The sequence below is a fragment of the Echeneis naucrates genome, chromosome 6 (genome assembly GCF_900963305.1).
Source record: "Echeneis naucrates chromosome 6, fEcheNa1.1, whole genome shotgun sequence".
Taxonomy (NCBI): domain Eukaryota; kingdom Metazoa; phylum Chordata; class Actinopteri; order Carangiformes; family Echeneidae; genus Echeneis; species Echeneis naucrates.
In genome coordinates, this window is record NC_042516.1 from 22,087,243 (window position 1) to 22,105,034 (window position 17,792).

General features: G+C 41.8%; 1 protein-coding gene across 1 annotated transcript in view; it reads right to left on the reverse strand.

The window, feature by feature from the left end:
- thsd7ab (thrombospondin, type I, domain containing 7Ab) overlaps nucleotides 1-17,792 on the reverse strand; it is a 116,735-nt gene that overhangs the window by 51,902 nt on the left and 47,041 nt on the right. The window contains exons 4-10 of the mRNA XM_029503836.1: nucleotides 16,887-17,071; nucleotides 12,256-12,324; nucleotides 9,068-9,223; nucleotides 6,716-6,919; nucleotides 2,951-3,145; nucleotides 2,538-2,576; nucleotides 2,227-2,262 (exon numbers count right to left, since the gene is read on the reverse strand). Coding sequence (XP_029359696.1) covers nucleotides 2,227-2,262; nucleotides 2,538-2,576; nucleotides 2,951-3,145; nucleotides 6,716-6,919; nucleotides 9,068-9,223; nucleotides 12,256-12,324; nucleotides 16,887-17,071 — 884 coding nt within the window. The remainder of the gene's footprint in view (nucleotides 1-2,226; nucleotides 2,263-2,537; nucleotides 2,577-2,950; nucleotides 3,146-6,715; nucleotides 6,920-9,067; nucleotides 9,224-12,255; nucleotides 12,325-16,886; nucleotides 17,072-17,792) is intronic.

The window sequence follows — 17,792 nt, forward strand, 5'->3', positions numbered from 1 at the left end:
TCGATTGTTTAAGTGACACCTTCAACAGCTTTTCACTCGTATATGCAAGTCGACAGCGCAGAACAAAATGCTAATAGGTGCGTTTGACAGCGCGCACCGGGACTGTATTAACATAAGTGGAAACTAACCATAAATTGTTTCTAAGTCTCTGAGTGTTTAAATTCAGCGGCAGCTTGATGAAAATATAAACGCACAGATTTTCAACTTTCACATCAAATTAAACCGGAAAAAATATCATTCTTATGAACAATGACACGGGGAATGTTGAAAAAATATCTTTGAGACGAAACAATAAAAGAGCCAGTTTGAAGTTTCAAGAGATGCAAGTTTGTATCCCGGGGGATGATTTGACACCGAGGGCCGGGGTTGATTCATTTATATGCAGCTGCCTCTTGATCTCTGATGCAGTCATTGTGCCCGATCTTCTGTTTTATTCGATCATTAGCTTTAACGTCCATGTGTATATTTATGATGTTCACTTTTTCGCTCTTTGCATAATCCCCTTTGTATGTTGCCCCGTGTCTCTGGGATTAAAAGGTGCTTGTTTTGAGTGTATTGGAAGCCATTGTTCCCCGAAAGCTCTGATGAGGATAATCCTGGAAATGTTTGGAGGTGTGAAGTTGACACATGCTCGATAATCTCGAGGTGCTGCTAAGAAATCAATTTAAACCCAAGAAAAACAGCAGTATAAATACCGATGAACTCTTTTCCCCCTTTTGTCTCTCTGAAATGTTTATCTAAAGCAGTTTTTACCTGTCGTTGCACACGTCAGTTGTTTTCCGCCTCGAAAATATACCAAAAAGGAAACATTTGTTTTCATTCGTGTTCATGTTGTTCATTCTGTTCTGTTCTATTTGACAGAGAAATTCACGTTTATTCAAAGTTGTAAATTGTTGACTAAAACAGGAAACTCTTTGAGAAGCTGTTTTATCTTCTTCATTAAACACTAAAGTAAAACTATAATATAGATATATAAGTGCTTTCATATGCTGCAATTCAAGCTCTAATGAGAGATTTGGGTTTTCTGGAGACTTTTAATGTTCAGGTCAGATTTCATTTGATCTGCCAGCACAAACATCTATTGTTTCCTTTACAATCCTCATTTCCGTCCGATTTCGCCTCTGAAGCAGACAGACAGTTAGTCAGTCAGTCAGTCGTTGGGTCGATGGACTGAAAGAGCCTTCTACTATTAAGAGTAATTGCCGACACTTAAGGCTTTCAGCAGAGATTGAGAGGCGTTGCAGCACTCTCCGCCTGTATTTCCTGCCGTAGTTGACAGGAAGCCAGCGCCGTAAGGAGTGGTGGCGTGCACACAGATGGGCCTGAATCAGTCTACCTGGTGCTTACTGGGGATGACTGTGTCTTATACAAAGGGGAAAATGGGAAGAGTGGCGGAACAGCAACAGCTTGATGGGATAATAAACAACATTTGGAACTTATTTTCAGCCAACCAGTGGCAGTCAGCGCTGAAACAGTCACCGGGTCCTATAGAAGAAAATCTTTTGATTCAACGTTATTACATTTGAAATTCCAGCTACATTTCATTACTCAGAAATGACCATCTGTGTTTTCTGGTAGCTCGGAGTTTTATAACCTTTTTTTGAGTTTAAAATGGAAGCAGGTGGTTTTGCATTTGATTACTTTTAAAAGTCCATGTGTGTGAGAGTCCCATAAACATATCCACATTTGCAGGATGGATGACATTTTACTGGAGATGGAGCCACTTAGGATGCATTTTGAATATGACTTAAATGATGAATGTCAAATAGTACGAAGCACTTGGGCTTCATAAAATCTCATCATCATCAGCATGCGATTCAGTATAAGCAGTTATGCTAAACAGGTCATTAATTAGGCTTATTAACGTATACATTTGTGCATGATTTGGAGTTGAAATATTGTTAGTTGCATATTAACATGAAGCCTGTACCTTAAAGCTTCGAGTTCCTGAAGTTTCAACAATTTCATTTCCTCGTTAATATGCAAAACAGCAGCTGCTAAATCTGCCATGAAGCTCAAAATCTAATCAGATAATCTATTTTGCAGGGGGAACCTGTTATGGAGAGACAAAGCTTCTCTTCAGGTATTGTTGCTGAGTACGTGTGCTCATAAAAATGTGACTGAATAGGCGCAAGAACATACTTGAATACAGTTCTACTTTTCTATTTCTTTCTACTTTCCTTTCTACAGCTACTTCAAGTACAACTGCTACAGTCAAAGATTTACCAAGAAGTTCTGGAAACTTCGGCACCCGTGAAAGACCTTTGATAAACAGAGATGTTGGATATGTTAATGTGGCAGCAGAGATATTCAGTACAAGATCTAATACTACTGCTGAATATCAGGAAACTGCTCAGACAATCAGGCTATTTCACACACGGCCAGAACTCCTCGACTCGACTGGTCGAGTAACCTAAAGCTGTTACCACAATGTTGAATAGTTTTCAGATCGAACAACACCTTTTTTTTTTTTATGACTAGTAGACACATGAGAAGAGGTTGGAAACAGACGGCTACCAGCTAACTACAGATGTTACCCTCCATCACTGTGATCCAGGCTACCACCATGGCAGTGACTGAGGGGAAAACACAAAACCCAGATAAGACACAGGAATATATTGGGTGACATGGCAACAAAAAGAAAGACACACACGCACATAAATTCAAACCAGAAGGAACAAGCATATGCAAAGAAATGATCTTCGGAGATTAAAAAAGAAAAAAAAAGTGTGTCAGGCGAGGAGACAGACCAACAGAAATAATCACCAGGACAGATAAGCAGACTGTTTGAGATAAGGACAAATGCACATGCAGACAAGTGTGAAATCCAGACATCCAGTGAGTGACAGCAGAGGCAGACTTGAAAGGCCATGACTAAGCCAATATCCAGCCCTCATCTGCATGTATTTCCATACGTGATGGAGCAGAGGACTGATAGGTCGGGGCTCACCTTCCCCGGCGTTGTAAGCCAGGATGGATCTGGTCCTCATCTGCTTCCCCTCGATGGTCTTGCTGGAGCAGGTCTGGGAGCAAGTGGACCAGGGGGTCCAGTCGCTCAGCACGCAGTCTCTTGAGCAAGGCACCTCGCAAGGTACGGGCTCCGGAGCCGGGGAGGACGAGCAGAGGTTTCTGTCCACCCCCTCTCCTGCAGAGAGGAAGAAAAAACAAAAACACTCTTTGGTCTGTAAATTCTCTGCACTTGATCCTGATTGTCGGGCAGATGTGCGTTCTGACGCAGCAGAGGACATCCTTTAGTGAGAAGTGTGGCCATTTTCCCATAGACTTCAACACAATCTGACTTCTTGTGTACAACCAGTCATGGTCAGTAGATAGAATTCAGATTTGATGTCATTTGTTACATAACTTGGTAATAAGAAAGTAACAGTGGACATTAGGACACCGTGGGAACGGCTATCAAGTATTATTAAACTGAGTTTTACTCAGAAAATGGGGAAAGACTAATGGCTTTTGGTCATTACACTGAATTTGTTCTTCTATTAGAGGTGCTGTACAGATACTCTTAATAAGTTATACGTTATGATATATATCACCTTTTTATGAGCGCTCACACCTGAATGTTTCATAAATGCTGATTATTATTATTATAATATATTATGACGTTCGTTTATTACTGAGCTGCTGCATAAAGTTTAAAAGTGACACGTGATGCTTTCTTTATTTTTATATTGGTCTATTTAACCAAATTAAAGCATGGGGTCTAAAACTGTGTCCTTAATATCTTTTGTGAAAATACGGACAGGAGGAGGAGGGAGCCATTTGTGAGACAGTAGAAGATCCTTTTTTTCCTGTGTGATAAAAGTTCACTCAAACTTGGGCCATGAGAACGCATTGAAAGGCTTAAAGATTCACTGGAAGAATCAAATTATCCCCCTCAAACTGCACTTCAGCACAGAGACGACAGGAGCAGCTGAGAAAATGAACAGCTGTGTGTCTTAATTGATAGCACAATGTCAAGCACACAGCCCATTTCAAATTGCAGAGACGTGCTTGTTTTCTTAAGACGTCTGTTCTTCCCGACACAACTTAGGAGGGATATTCTCCAAACTGGCAACAAGCACCGACTTGGCATTCTTCGCTCGCATGTGTCTGGTTTACAAACTAGATGGAAATCTGCAGACACGAAAGCGCAGATTCGAAACATACGATACGTGTATAATACCTGCTGCCTCGTAAACAACAAGTTGCAGGGATTCTGAGAAAAAAACAGATTTACTCCTTTACCGAGTCATCTCCGGGCTGCACCTGTTGTTTACTCGTTTATTCATATTTCCCCATTTTCCCATTACACTCCACAAAATTTCACAGGAAAATATGAACAGATGTGACTTGTAAACATTCAAACAGCAAAAAGCTGAATACTGTAGAAAGACAAGTATTTTCTACATTTGAACCACAGACTTTAATATAATCATTCAGTTGTCACGAAGGAGGAAATTAACGGTTGTATTTGAACCAGACTTTATTTCTGCGTAGTCGGACAACACGGGGGTCTCTGGGAGCTATCTTGCTTTTTGATCCAGCCCTAAATGGTCATTTGAGGAACGACAGTCGCTTCAATATTGGCTTCTTCCGTCAGCTCTTGATGATTAATCTCCTCCTGATACTGATCTAGTCTTTTTAAAAATCACTGTATCTGCACTTTTGCTTATTTTAGGCAAAGCAACCTTTTTGAAGAGCAATCTTTGACCAAGGATTGTTGGAAATTACTGCCATTTTAGTTAGAGATTTCTGGTGGATACAAATATAATTTGATGGATAGCAGAGAAGGGAGGAGTTCTTTTTGTTGTCCTTTAGATTCACCAGGCTGTACAGCTGCTCTCCGCTCTCATAAAGTAAACCTTTGATTACCTGAAGCAGCAGAGGAATGATAAATAGACCAAATATTTCATCACAGGCTGAATCTGTTAAGCATCCCACATAAATACAATAAACAGAGCAAATAGGCAACAGCAGAGAAATGTTGAATGTTTCTGGATTGATCCAATGTTCCTGGATTTACCAGAGATGTGTTTCGGCAGAGAAATAATAAAAAACATTTCCGTTGTGTTTCTTATATGAATGTTGACAGCTGATTATTATGAGCCTTTTTTGTGGATTAACTGTAGAATATTCATCCCGATGTACTTTTGACTCCATATTAAAGTGGCACTGAACATTCAAAGAGCAAACCCACATGGGAGCCACACTTCTTTCACTCTACTGTTCATGTTTTATTAATAACCTCTCTGAACCAACCACATGTGAATGATATTAACCCACATATTCCATCCATGTTGCCTCATGTGCTGCTGTGAACCAAGCAGAGGATATTTTTATGCTCAAAGTGATGCACACACCCAAGAAAAATGGAAATCTCTCAATGGCGGTGCCGAATTGAAGCGGTGGAGATTCTCCTGAGCTTCAAAAGTCAGGCCAGGCCTGACTTTGCATTAAGATGTCACTTTGACGGATACGCGGTGAACCAACCATGACTGAAGTGAGAAGGCATGGAAATAAGAAGTGACAAGGAACCACTGCAGTTTTTAGACCCCCGCACAGAAAACATGAATGAACAGAACACCCACCGAGCTCCATGCGCAGAAGAAACCGCTCGCTGCCTAAACGGGCTGGCAGTCAGCATGGGGAATATCAATAGCCAGTTTCAATAACATTTGTATCGACCTTCGGCTGCTGTCTGGGGCCGGGCTGTGTGGCCTTTGCTTTTATGACTGGGACATACTCACAGAAAATATACCGCCGACATTGCAGTGAAAAATCTGAGGCGTAAAGAAACGGAGCTGAAAATCCAAACAGAACAAATCAATTTTCATCAGATGAGGGAGTGAACATGGGAGGGATCAATCAGGGAAAGTCAGGGGGAGAAAGAACAGCACAGAGTTTCTGTTACTCCTGCAGCACGGGGGGTGGGAGGGGGGGGTAGTATCCCCCGGACCGACCTCACCGAATCCCCTGCAGCTGACACATCGGCTGTGAATGGTGGCCGATGTTAGAAGGACAAATCACGCTCTGCAGTGAGCAAAACACGAACTCAGTCATCGCTCTGGATCAGAACGTGAAGATTTAGTGAGGACTTTTGGAAGCCAATGAGATTCCTCTGTCTAACTTTACATGCTGGTATGTAAAAAAAAATAAATGAGAATAATCTGTCATAGTTTATTTTACCCAACGTCTGTACATAACCCTGGAAGCAAAGGGAAACACTGAAGAGCATCTCAGCCACCCCCCGGCCTTCATATTAAAGATTTACAATAACAAAGAGCGGCAAAGTGCTCCGATACCCGGAGACCCGGAGAGGATTGATTTGATTTAGTGTGAGTAAGGTTTAATTGTGCGTGCACAGAGAGGAAGAGTGGAATGAGGGCGATGGCGTGAGAGAGGTGGCAATGCTGGACCGAGCAGGCTTACCAGGAAGAGAACAAACCGAGAGTCCAGCCACAGAAATCTGCTCACGTACGGAGCTGGAGGGGTCAGTGGAGGTCATTTTGAAAACAGGATTTTTCACACAAGGTCAAACCTCCACGTCCTCCCAAACGCAGAGCAAAAGCACGGCAGCACGCTCTATTGATGGGTAAATACAGAAAGGGGGAGTCTGCTCGATAAGGTCAGACTACGAACACGACTTCTTTAGGTCGCGATGGAAGCGCTCGGTTTGGGCACGAGGCCTCTTCTGCAGCGAGTCCCATCGCCTGCTCACCGTTGCTGTTGACGCAGCGGACCTGGGCGAGCTGGCTGCCAGGCCCGCACGGCTTCTCGTCCTCGGGAACGCATTGATCCAGGCTGACCAGCCGCCAGTCGTAACAGCTGGGCTCGTCGCAAGGCACCGCTTCCACCAGGTGGGGGCAGTTTCCGGGCCCTCCCGTCGGCTCGTTGCTGATTTGTCGCTTCCTCAGTTTAAATCCTGCAGCATGCAAAAGAAGATGAACACACTCATTCAAAAAATTATGACAAATCTACTAACAATATATTTACACAACACATTATCTCATTTCTGTGACAGCCAGTGACGGAACACATTATGGATTTATATAACATCTGTCCCCTTATCCAATGTGTCTTAAAATCTGAGGGTACCTTTAATAAAAGAATCATGCACATTTCTATAAAATAAATAATTCTCTATTTTCTACCATGTCACAGTCCTTTGGCTTCATGGTGACTCTCAGGTCGGCCATGGCCGGACTAAATGTTTCTAAAATAATTGGAACAAGCTCCATCTCTTCCAGCTGAAACTGTGAAGGGCTGTTTCCATTTTAATGTATTCATATTTAAAGTTTAATACTGTCATATAATAATAAATCAGACACATAGAATTTGTACTTTGCATTCTTGAATTGTTGAAGATATGTTTGCAGGATTTTGTGCCCAGGACTTTTACTTGTAATTAATAATTTCAACCCGTTTTATTGGTACTTTTTCTGAAGTAAATGTTCTATGTATTTCTTGCACCGCTGATGATAGATGGGTGTGATTAGCCTGCTATGGGTTGATGGCTGACTTGTTCAGAAAACTCATTAATACGAACAGAAATATGAGGAAAAATGGGCTGAGCTCCCGGCTACTGGGAAGTCTCACCCACGCCCATATTGTTGCAGTGAGATTTTACTTCCAATAACATCACAGATAAACGACGCACGTACAACCGATGAACTGAGTCATGTGGAAATCAGAAGTCAAATTATTTTTTATGCTTCACTGATCATTTAATTGCTCTTTCACTCACGTTACATTATATTTATGTCTAATTCTGCATGAAATTTGACTTTGCCATAACTGTGACTTGACCTGACTGCTGCGGTTAGAACAGATATGTATATTTTACAAGGAAAATGTTATTCTATGACGCCAACCATCACTCACACATATGTTCCTTATGTATTTTTAACAAGATGGCCTGCAATGACTGGATATGTTCAGTCCTGAACTCGTCATGAAAATGTGTGTTATGGTTATAGGCAGAGTAAAAAAAATATGATGAAGATCGCAGGTATAAGAAATCCTTTCGGACTAACTAATAATGTTACATTCTACATATTGCTGGCTGAAGCCTGATCCCCGTTTCCTGCACTGAACAATCAAAGTTGTTTTGTTTACCACAATGGAAGTTACTGAAATATGCATAATCACTTCATTGTTTCCACATCAAATTGCATGCTTTGGTATAATGGTAAATAAAAAGGAACTGAGTAAGTGCTGATTGTTTTTTCATCACAAAGTAAAACTGTCAGTAAAACATTAGAAGGATAAAGGAGATGGAAGGATATTTAATTATTATTACTTATTTATTTTTCATTTTTTTGTTAAGAAAATGAATATGACCAAAGGGGGAAAGCGCAGGTTGGAGAAACATGTCAGACATGACAGCCGGCCCGAGGCAACGGCAGTTGCCATCTTAAAGGTCCCTTATATTGTGTTTTCTCTGAAGTGTGGATACCCATAAGAAGATATATCTGTGGCTTTAATGACCCAAAACCATCTTGCTGTGGTTTCACAGCTTTTCTGAGGAGCTCTAGCAACAGCAGCTCGGTAAGCCAATCAGAAGAGAGGCTCTGGGTCTCTCCTCTGATTGGCTGACTACTTCGTTGGCAGCAGATGTCACATAAATTCCTGGAGAAACTAAATCCTCCAGGAACGGGCCGCGGGGTCTGGATGGACTCGACTTGGCTTGTGGCTGAGGGGAGCAACTGATTTGTTGTGACATCACAAAGTCACAGAAGTCCTGACGGCTGGTTTTAAGGTTCAGTTTCTGAATACTGTGAAAAATTCTCTGTGGACTGAGAGCTGTTGTACTTTCACATTAATAATATATATTTATATAATGTAGGTCCTTTAAAGAGATGTCACACAATCGCTGATAAATCATAATTGAAATAACCCTGTGGATGATGGGTAACCTGACCACGGCGTGCCCTCATCCAGTGTCGGCCAGGATTAGCTCCAGCTGCTCAACAACCACGCTCGGGTAAGTGGCATAAATAATGGATGACTGTTTGAAATGTGTTGTGTGCCACATTTCAAACATGAACCATTTGCATGTACGTGCTCGCACCTTTCTTCCCAGCTTGATCATCGCAGTTTTCAAAGGTGCACGGCCCCCAGGCGCCCCACGGCGACACCTCACAGTCGATGGGGCAGGGGATGTGGCACAGCTGGGACCTGTTGGGGACTGTCCCCTCGCAGAGCTGGTTCTCCACCGGGCGGGAGGCTGCGCAGAGAAAGAAGGAGAAGAACCAAATGAGCAGCAGATAAAATGAACACGGTTTACTTTGATCCGTCTCATTTCGTCCTTATTTCCATCCTTACAATGAACAGGAACCAGGGACGCAAAATGCTTTTTACTTTTATTCTTGGCATTGAAATCCCTATAGAGAGAGGATGGGAGCTACAGTTGGGCAAAAAGCAAAAACAAAGCTCGTCTGTGAAGTAGACCATTATCCCTTTGTTTTGTTTATCGCCTCCCTGGTAGCACGTCAGGATGATAAATTAGCAGTGATTATCTTGTGCAGCGCCGGCTCTAGCGACATAAAACACGGTGGAGTCCTGCCCTCCGACTCTCGCTGGAGACCAGACAGCTCCAACAACGCAGCACTGAAGGTGTGAGAGAGCAGCAACGATGTCCTGGCTCAAGCTTATTCCATGATGTGTCATTTGGCATTGATTTTCCCTTTCCATAATGTAGCTGGTAAGTGTGATGTCTGTCTGAACTCCCACTGGGGAACATTGTTGGAATAAAATGCAGAGACACAGTTCTGTGAAAACTGTGCAGGTCACATTTGTGTGCTGAACTGTGACACGATGAATCCATTTGATGTGCAGAGTTTCTGAGGATGACAGAGTTGATGCATTTATGCATGCACATCTTGCATGCTACTCTACTGTATGATCCAGCTGTGTGTACAGTGGGCTTTTTTTTCCCTTCATTATTATTCATCTGATGCTAGAAAGATGAGATTCAAAGAAAATATGAGGACAGTCAAGGAGAAGAGAACCTCCAGCAAAAGAGTGGTGGCATGGGCCTTCGAGGTGATAGTCTGAATTTATAACACACACCAACCAGCACCTTAAAATCTGGATATTTATTATTCAATGCTTACAAAAAAAGTGTACGATGATGATAACCTGTTAAAGACTCAGCTTTGGAAGCAGTAGGCAGATTCTTTTATGCCTCTTTTACAGCTACGGCACAAACATGCTGTCTTTCCGTGGAACGCTGTCAGAGCTGGAGCATAATTAGTACAAATCAGCATAAAAACATAAACGTAGAAAAACCTGATGATGATCGTGAGTGTGACTTTACACGAGCGTGTTTTACGAGACCAGAGTTTGTAATGTACACACCGAGCAATGCTCCGTCTTCAGAGATGATCTGAGGCTGCAGCGGGCTGTAGGAAACCAACGCTAACCAGTTAGCATTAGCATCAGTAGAAGAGAAGACGTTGACAGGAGACAACGCTTCACAGACACATGAGTACAGAGCATTTAATGCCAGCCTTGGACATGGTGCTAAAATATAATATATCTCACTGTAGCAAAAAAAAAAATGCTCAATTAGGGTTTGGAAGTTTGAGCTCGCCTTAATAATGTTAAGTTTACAAAGTGAACAGCTGTTAATGTTAGTTAGGCAGAAATATCAAAGCTTCCAATTAGCCTCTAAAATGGAGGATTATAGTCTACACATTCACTTTGGTAGTTTGTTATGAGATCCCAATGATTACGATAACTCAATTTCCCTGAAAAATAAAGCAGAAAAGTTCAACTCAGAAAATCAAAATCAAAGATAGAACAGATGTTTGGAGCCATATTTTAAAAAATGATTGTAAAAGACGCGTCCTGTGTAAGCAGCTCATGACGCTCAGTTATTCCAATCAGCTCCTGTTAGTGTACCACTCCGTTTCTTTTTAATTTGATGCTACAAGAGAACGGTTAGTAAATTGGTGCCATCTGTTGTGGTATCTCCATAAAAGGAGGCTCCTCTTTGTGAAAACTGACCCTTGGTCTTAGAAAAGATGTCAGCGGCGGCATGAAAGTTAAAAACGCCCCTTCGAGGCATGTGTAACATTTTTCTCTACAAAGTGTGAGGACAGAGCGGTCTCCACACACACACACACACACAAACACACACGCGAGTGAGAAATAAATTTCAAACACATTTTTTATATTGGATACTTAGTGATTCGTGCACACACACAGAGACACACAAAATTTCTTCACATGTTCAACCTTAGGCACTTTACTTCCTGTATCCAAACTGTTCCTACAAGACATCTAACAGCTTAAAGCCTCACATAGTCATGAGGGTTGAATAATAATTCCCTCAGAAATGTACTGGGGAAGGTAAGTGGAGCTTTTGAAATGCAAAATGGCTAATTCCCCTTATAAATACACTGTGAGTCAAACACAGAGTTTGCTGAGCCACTATTAATCCACATCTTATTGGGGAACTACACTGACTTCAATATTTTAATATCAATCCAGTTGTGAATAATTAGGGGAAGAATTGGGGACCATGACAGTTTAGGTCTCTGTGTGACGAAGAGGCACACAAATAATAACAATAATAAAAAATTCTTTATATAGTTTGTTCCCCGGTGAGTAAATTTTTCCAGCGTACTGAAATGACAGCAGAGAAAAAAAAGGAAAAATCCCTCGTGTGAATGTGGCTTACTGTCTGCCGTGGTGGAAAATGTCTCATGGCTCACTTTCTACATTATGTTTGTGAAGGGAACAAAGTTTTTCTCCAGTCCCTTCAAAGTTTCCACTCTTCTGAACAACAGATCTTTGTTGTAATACTCATCCTTTTCTTGGATTTGGCAACAACACTGAACACTGTGAATAAAGTGCTGCAGAGCGGAGCGTGTAGCTTTGGTGAAAACACAAATTTGTGTTTCTACTTCTGTGCCACAAGTCTGCAGCATCACAGTGGTGGTAAGAACCTTCAGAAACGTGTTGGGCAAATCGGTGTGGACGCTTTTGTTTTGTAGGGGAAGTGATGGAATGAAGCTACGAAAGAAGAGAGGAAAGGAGACAAGGACAGAAGTTAGAAGAGGAAATTAGAACAAAAATAAATATGGAGAGGAAAGGAAGAAAGGAAACCAAATAGATGAAGAGAAAAAGAAAGGAAAACAAGAGCAAAACAGGAATGAGGACGTAAGACAGAAGGACCGAGAAGAGGAGAAAGGATGCCGATAAAAAATGGAGGGGGGGGGCTTCGCTATCTGCATGACTAAAAGCACCTACCTGTAATCTGGAAGGTGATGGAGAGGAGAGGGGGGACACTAAGCTTCTGCTGTCTTTGGGCCTGACCGGCTGAAATTACAGGGGGGAGACAGCGCTATTAGCTACGCACAGACAGAGGGAGGCCGAGGCAGTATCAAACAAACATGGAGAGAGAGAAGGGGGGGCTGGGGGGGGCCTTCACTAGAGACAAGAAACAAAGACTAACACAACAGCAGCCACAGCGGGAGAAGCCGTAACCTCGGCTGTTTACGATCAGATGACTGATCCTCCGCCTTCGTCCCTTTAGGTCAGACCGACGCTTTTTTTTTTTTTTTTTTTTTTTGGCTCTGATAGTCTGTAAACAAAAATCACACACACTTTATGTCATCATCTCATCTAATCAGGTTGGAAATGTCGGCGTTCAAATCAAAACAAATCTGACGAGCATCTTTTTAAAATTTCTCCCCGTTCTCTGGGAAGATTTAAATGCGTTGTTTCTTGGCAGCTAATGAACTCCTGATTGTCCTGATTTTTCATTGTCTTTTAAGACTTTCCAAGTGTTGGGGGGTTTATTTTGCTCTTTTTCCAAGAGCGAGAGGAAAAGATAAACGTTGTTCTGTGTGTGAAGTACAGAGCTGCAGTCAGGCCGTGGTTAGCCTAGTTTAGCATACGCAGCCATTCTCAGAGAAAACTGACTAATAAAAAGGAAAATGAAGATGAAACAACAATTTGTGCTTATAAAGGCATTAAACTAACCTCCGCTTGGTAATTTCACTGTAGCAGATATGGATGAATCTCAGGTTTTCTCCTCTGCAGTAGGAGGAAGAGCAATAAGCAGCGTAATGTCATTTCATTTGGATTCAGATTACTTTTGATGACTTTTTCTTCACTTAATCGTCTCCCTGTGTGGTATTTCTTTAGATCTATTTTGTATTAGAAATGGAATTGGCCACAGAGAAGAAAATGAAATAATGTCAAGAACAAAACTTGTTGTTTTGTGCAACTAAGACATCTTAGAAGATCTTTGCAGGCCTTCTCAGATGAGGAAAGGCTTTCCGTGTCCGCTTGCTACGCTAGGCTAAGTCGGCCATGTCCAGACGCCAGCTCTTTGTTACTCATCTCCTGCATGAAGAAAGTTAATAAGCAGTTTTCTTTTTGCCTTTTCCTGAAACTGCAGTCCCCCACATTTTCAGGTGACTCAATCCCAACGACTCTGTTCTTCTAAACAGCCTGTACTCGCTACAGTCGAGAATTGAAGTGAATGCACCTTGATGTGACTTCATGTTTAAGCCAATCTTGCATTCAGAAAGGTGACCAAACTGAAAACGTGGTGCTGCAGGAATCTATACCCTCCAGCAGCTACGCAGCTATAGATACAGATCTGGGGTCAGATTGGAGCCACTCCCCTGTGAAGATGAAGGTTAAGATTTAGATTCCAGATCTTGGCCCGAGGGTATCCTCCTCCCTTCTGCATGCTGATATTTATGCATGAGAACCGGGAGAAGGAGAGCGCTGAAGTCTGCCGGCTGCAGCAGACTTCACCTGAGTCACACTGTCTGCCTCCCTGTCTCAGTGGTATCCTGGAAGATTACCCCCCAATGGAGGCAAAAGAAATCCTGCAGCAGGGAGATAAGAACTTTGTGTGCACGAGTGTTCGTGTGCAAACTCTCATCCACACACACGTCACACGTTTCTGCACGGCAATCCTGGCAGCGGCAGTCTCAACATGCGTGTTCCTATGAATCTTTAACTGGATCCTCACAAGTTCCAGGCGGCTCAAAGTGTATGATCACTGCAGGTATCTGCAGGTGCACGGAAACGTGCTCTCATCTGCCGGACATTCCTTACAGCACAGAGGAGATGGACATACTGTACAGCGGCTGCATTACACATTCGTCTCTATGTTTTACAGAACGCTTTGTCCGTCTGTGGATTCAATGCCTGCTAACAGTCAGAAGAATATTCTTTAATTAGACCAGACACTCAGAGAACCGAGGGGGCCGCCAATAAATTGAAACTCAGAGAAATATTGCTTTAGATTAGCCGAGGCACTGCCAGCTCATTAGAAATGTTTTCATATTACTTTGGGGTAAATATTACAACCCTTTAAGAAAGATTCCAAAGAATAAAGTACAATAGTCTAAAACATATTCATGTATCATAGTTTCGTAGAAACTAAATTCATTCCTAATGCTTTGGATAAAATCCCTTAAACTTGTGATCCATTGAATAAATTTGCATTAAAGATATATTTTAGCTACTAACTATAAAACTCACTTCGCTATACTGATTATGCATGAAATGTATATATTCTGAAAAAAATTGTTTTTCAGAGTGACAATTGATTCAATTTGGAAGGTTGGCTGAAATGATGGCTGCCAATGCTAATCATGTTAGCATAATCAGATTATTCTCCAACTTTAAATCATTATTATTCTATCAAGTGTCACATGTTCATCATATCTGTATATTACAGCAACAACACTGTTATATCTTATAGTTTCTGGGTGTAAATATAAAACTAATGTTTATACTGGCTCCTTAAAACTAAATCCCTTAGAAAGCCCAAAGGATGCAGATCACTAATAGATAGATACAATTAAAATATTTCCATAAAGACTTTAATTAGCAGTCAGTACAGTCTGTTTCCAGATATTTAATCTACGACTTGTATAAATGTGTTGTTTTTTAACTGAGAAGTTCAAATAAAAAGGTCTGCTGTTGCTCCCTAATGACTGTTCCCTGGTTGGAGGAATAACTGAGCCTGTGAAACGGATTAAGAACCATAACGTAATGTATAGAAACAAAAATGACCAACAAATACAGCTCAATGCAGACTTGTTGTAAGGTTGACTATTAACTCCTTAACTGTTTACATTTTCATTTCTCAACTTGACAAACATTAAAATTGTGTCTCTTCATCTTACATGAATGTGACAGCTCCTCCTAAATCAACAGCTAGATGGCTGTAAAAAAAATTATCTAACTGAATTAGAACGTCCTCATTTTATTGAGTTTTTTTATTTCTGGTTTGACTCTAAAGCACTTGGTAGAGTTAGATGAAAAATTGTACTACACAAGTTAAGTAATTTTAACCATTAGTAGAAGTTGCTGGGGTAAAACTAAGAGGAGCATCTCTCCACATTTGACAAACGTATCGACTGGCGTCTCACCCCCTCTCAGACTTTGTCATTCTCTCACATGATGAGCAAAGTTGTCCTCCATAAGCTTAGTCTCAACTCATATCTTTAACACCCTCTTTAAGAGGGCAGCTTTGACTCTAAGCTGGCTTGACAAGTGTCAGAAATGGAGGCCTTTCCCCTTTGACCGCTGAGAAGTCGCAGTAGGACACTGGAGCAGACAAATCCTCGTTCTAAATGACTCCTGAGTTCATTTCAAATGTTCAGAAAGAGAACTTTTAGCTGAGTGCAGCTGCAGTCGGATATCTGAGGGCTGAAGCTACGATGGCTGTTCATGCAGACGTATCATATGTCACTGTATATTTATAAATGATTTGAACCAACATTTGGTTGGTTATTATCTTCAACAAATGTACCGAGGGGGGGCTGCAGAGGGGTCGACACGCTGTGATGGGTGGGGGAGCACGTCAGCCATCACGTAACAGCATTTCATCAAATTTATTGGAGTTAAGCTTGAAAATTGAAACTGTGGTCTTCACTTTAGTGCGGCGAAGCGCTCTTTCTTGAAACCAGCGGGCATGATGGAGTTAAGGTCGTTTTTTTTTAGTGGGGGGGGGGTCGACATCATTAGCTCTGTCATTAAGCAAAAATTGTAACGCTTCAGGTGGAACATTATGATGCATTTAGAGTCTTACTCAAGCTGCCAAGAAATTGCATGTTTGTCACTTCCCCACTTTGTGTAGCTTTAATTAACTGACTCAGTGTACAATATGTAACCATAAAGGTCTTCACTGAGCTGTACATTAAACGTCTGTATGGGCAATAACCGACATCGCTATGGTTTAATTATTGGGGTGGCTATTATTAGCTTTTTTATTGGGAACGGAAGTAAAGTTACTACTACGAATAATAATGATGCAAAAACCACAGAGGAGATGTCGGGAAGAGCAGTTGGCACAGAAAGAAAGGGGCCTGAGAGATATAAAAAAAACAACTAAACAAAAAAGCAGACAGGAATAGGAATGGAGTTAGTCATATCCACTGGTGCACCATCATGCAGCGCAGCATTTTGAAGCATAATGATCTTCCTCGTTTGGACTGACCTCAACACGCATTCAAAACTCTGGAAATCATAGCCAGAAGCAGCTGGTGCACATAACAATATGGACAGAAGCATAAATAACAACATGAGTAATAGAGCATATTCTTGACCAAATTAAAAGATTACCAGTGACTGTTTTCCTTTGTGGTGTGTAGCAACTAAGTGAAACACTAAAGATTAGATCGCACGTTTTCAGCAGCTTTAACATGATGCATGTGCTGCAGAACAACGAGGCCTCCAATTGTGTGAACTCTATAAGAGGTGCTGTTGCATATTAAAGCAATGCAAAGAAGTGAGTGGGCGAGAGCGAATGCAAATTCACTCTGAACGATGTAAAGGAAGCATCATTTTCTGGGTTTTTCCGTTCGACACGATAATTATGCTGCATTTTCCCTCCCCTCTTTTCTCACCTTTGTCTTTTTCTCTGAGGCTGGTGAGGTATTTGAGGAGCTCAGCGTTGGCTTGGACGCAGTAGACCTCCCTGGTCTGCAGGCCTCCTCCACAGAGCCCCGTCAGGTTGCTACGTCGACGGTCCTGTTGGCTTAGCAACAGGTCGACCCGGCACTCGCTCCACTCCGTGGCCCTCCAGGTGAAGCTGCAGCCGGGGATTGGGTGGATGATTAGGTGTGGGTGGAGTGGAACAGCACAGTTACAGTCTTGCAGAAATAATATTGGCACATATAGATTTGTTGGATAGTTACGACCATGTTAGTCCTCTTTTGCGTTTCTGAAAACACTGCAGTTCAGTTTTCTTCTTCGCCACCTTTTTAACCATTTACCCAACAGAATGGAAGTGATCATCACAATCTATCCTCATACTTCATCCATCCTGTTACTCATCACTGTGTCAGTGTGAAAGGGAACTTTTGTTTTTGATTCTATAAAAATGGTGAAAATAAATCAGCAGCCTGACATAAAATCAAACACTCCAGGATGAGAGTGGGAGCAGGTCATTTGGCAGAAGGTGCGTGAAGACGATACAGGATGAAACTGGAGGACTTTAGCTCTGAATCTTGTGTGAGAGAGTTTTTGGGTTTCAGATATCCTCACAGTCTCCCTGCATTTGTCTCTACTTTGTGTCTGGCACCAGCCCAAGCACTTTTACTAATCTATCTCCATATGCTCTCCGACAGACACACTAAAACACACTAACACACGTACGTACATACATATGGTCTCCTCCATGGGCCACCCAGGAGAGCAAATGAACTTGGTGATATGAATAAAGGGAAGTCAACAGGAAAGGTGCGCAGCTTCAGTCTCATGCAGATTCATTTTACTGTATCTGAGCTGAGCTCTGCTGGAATACAGAATTA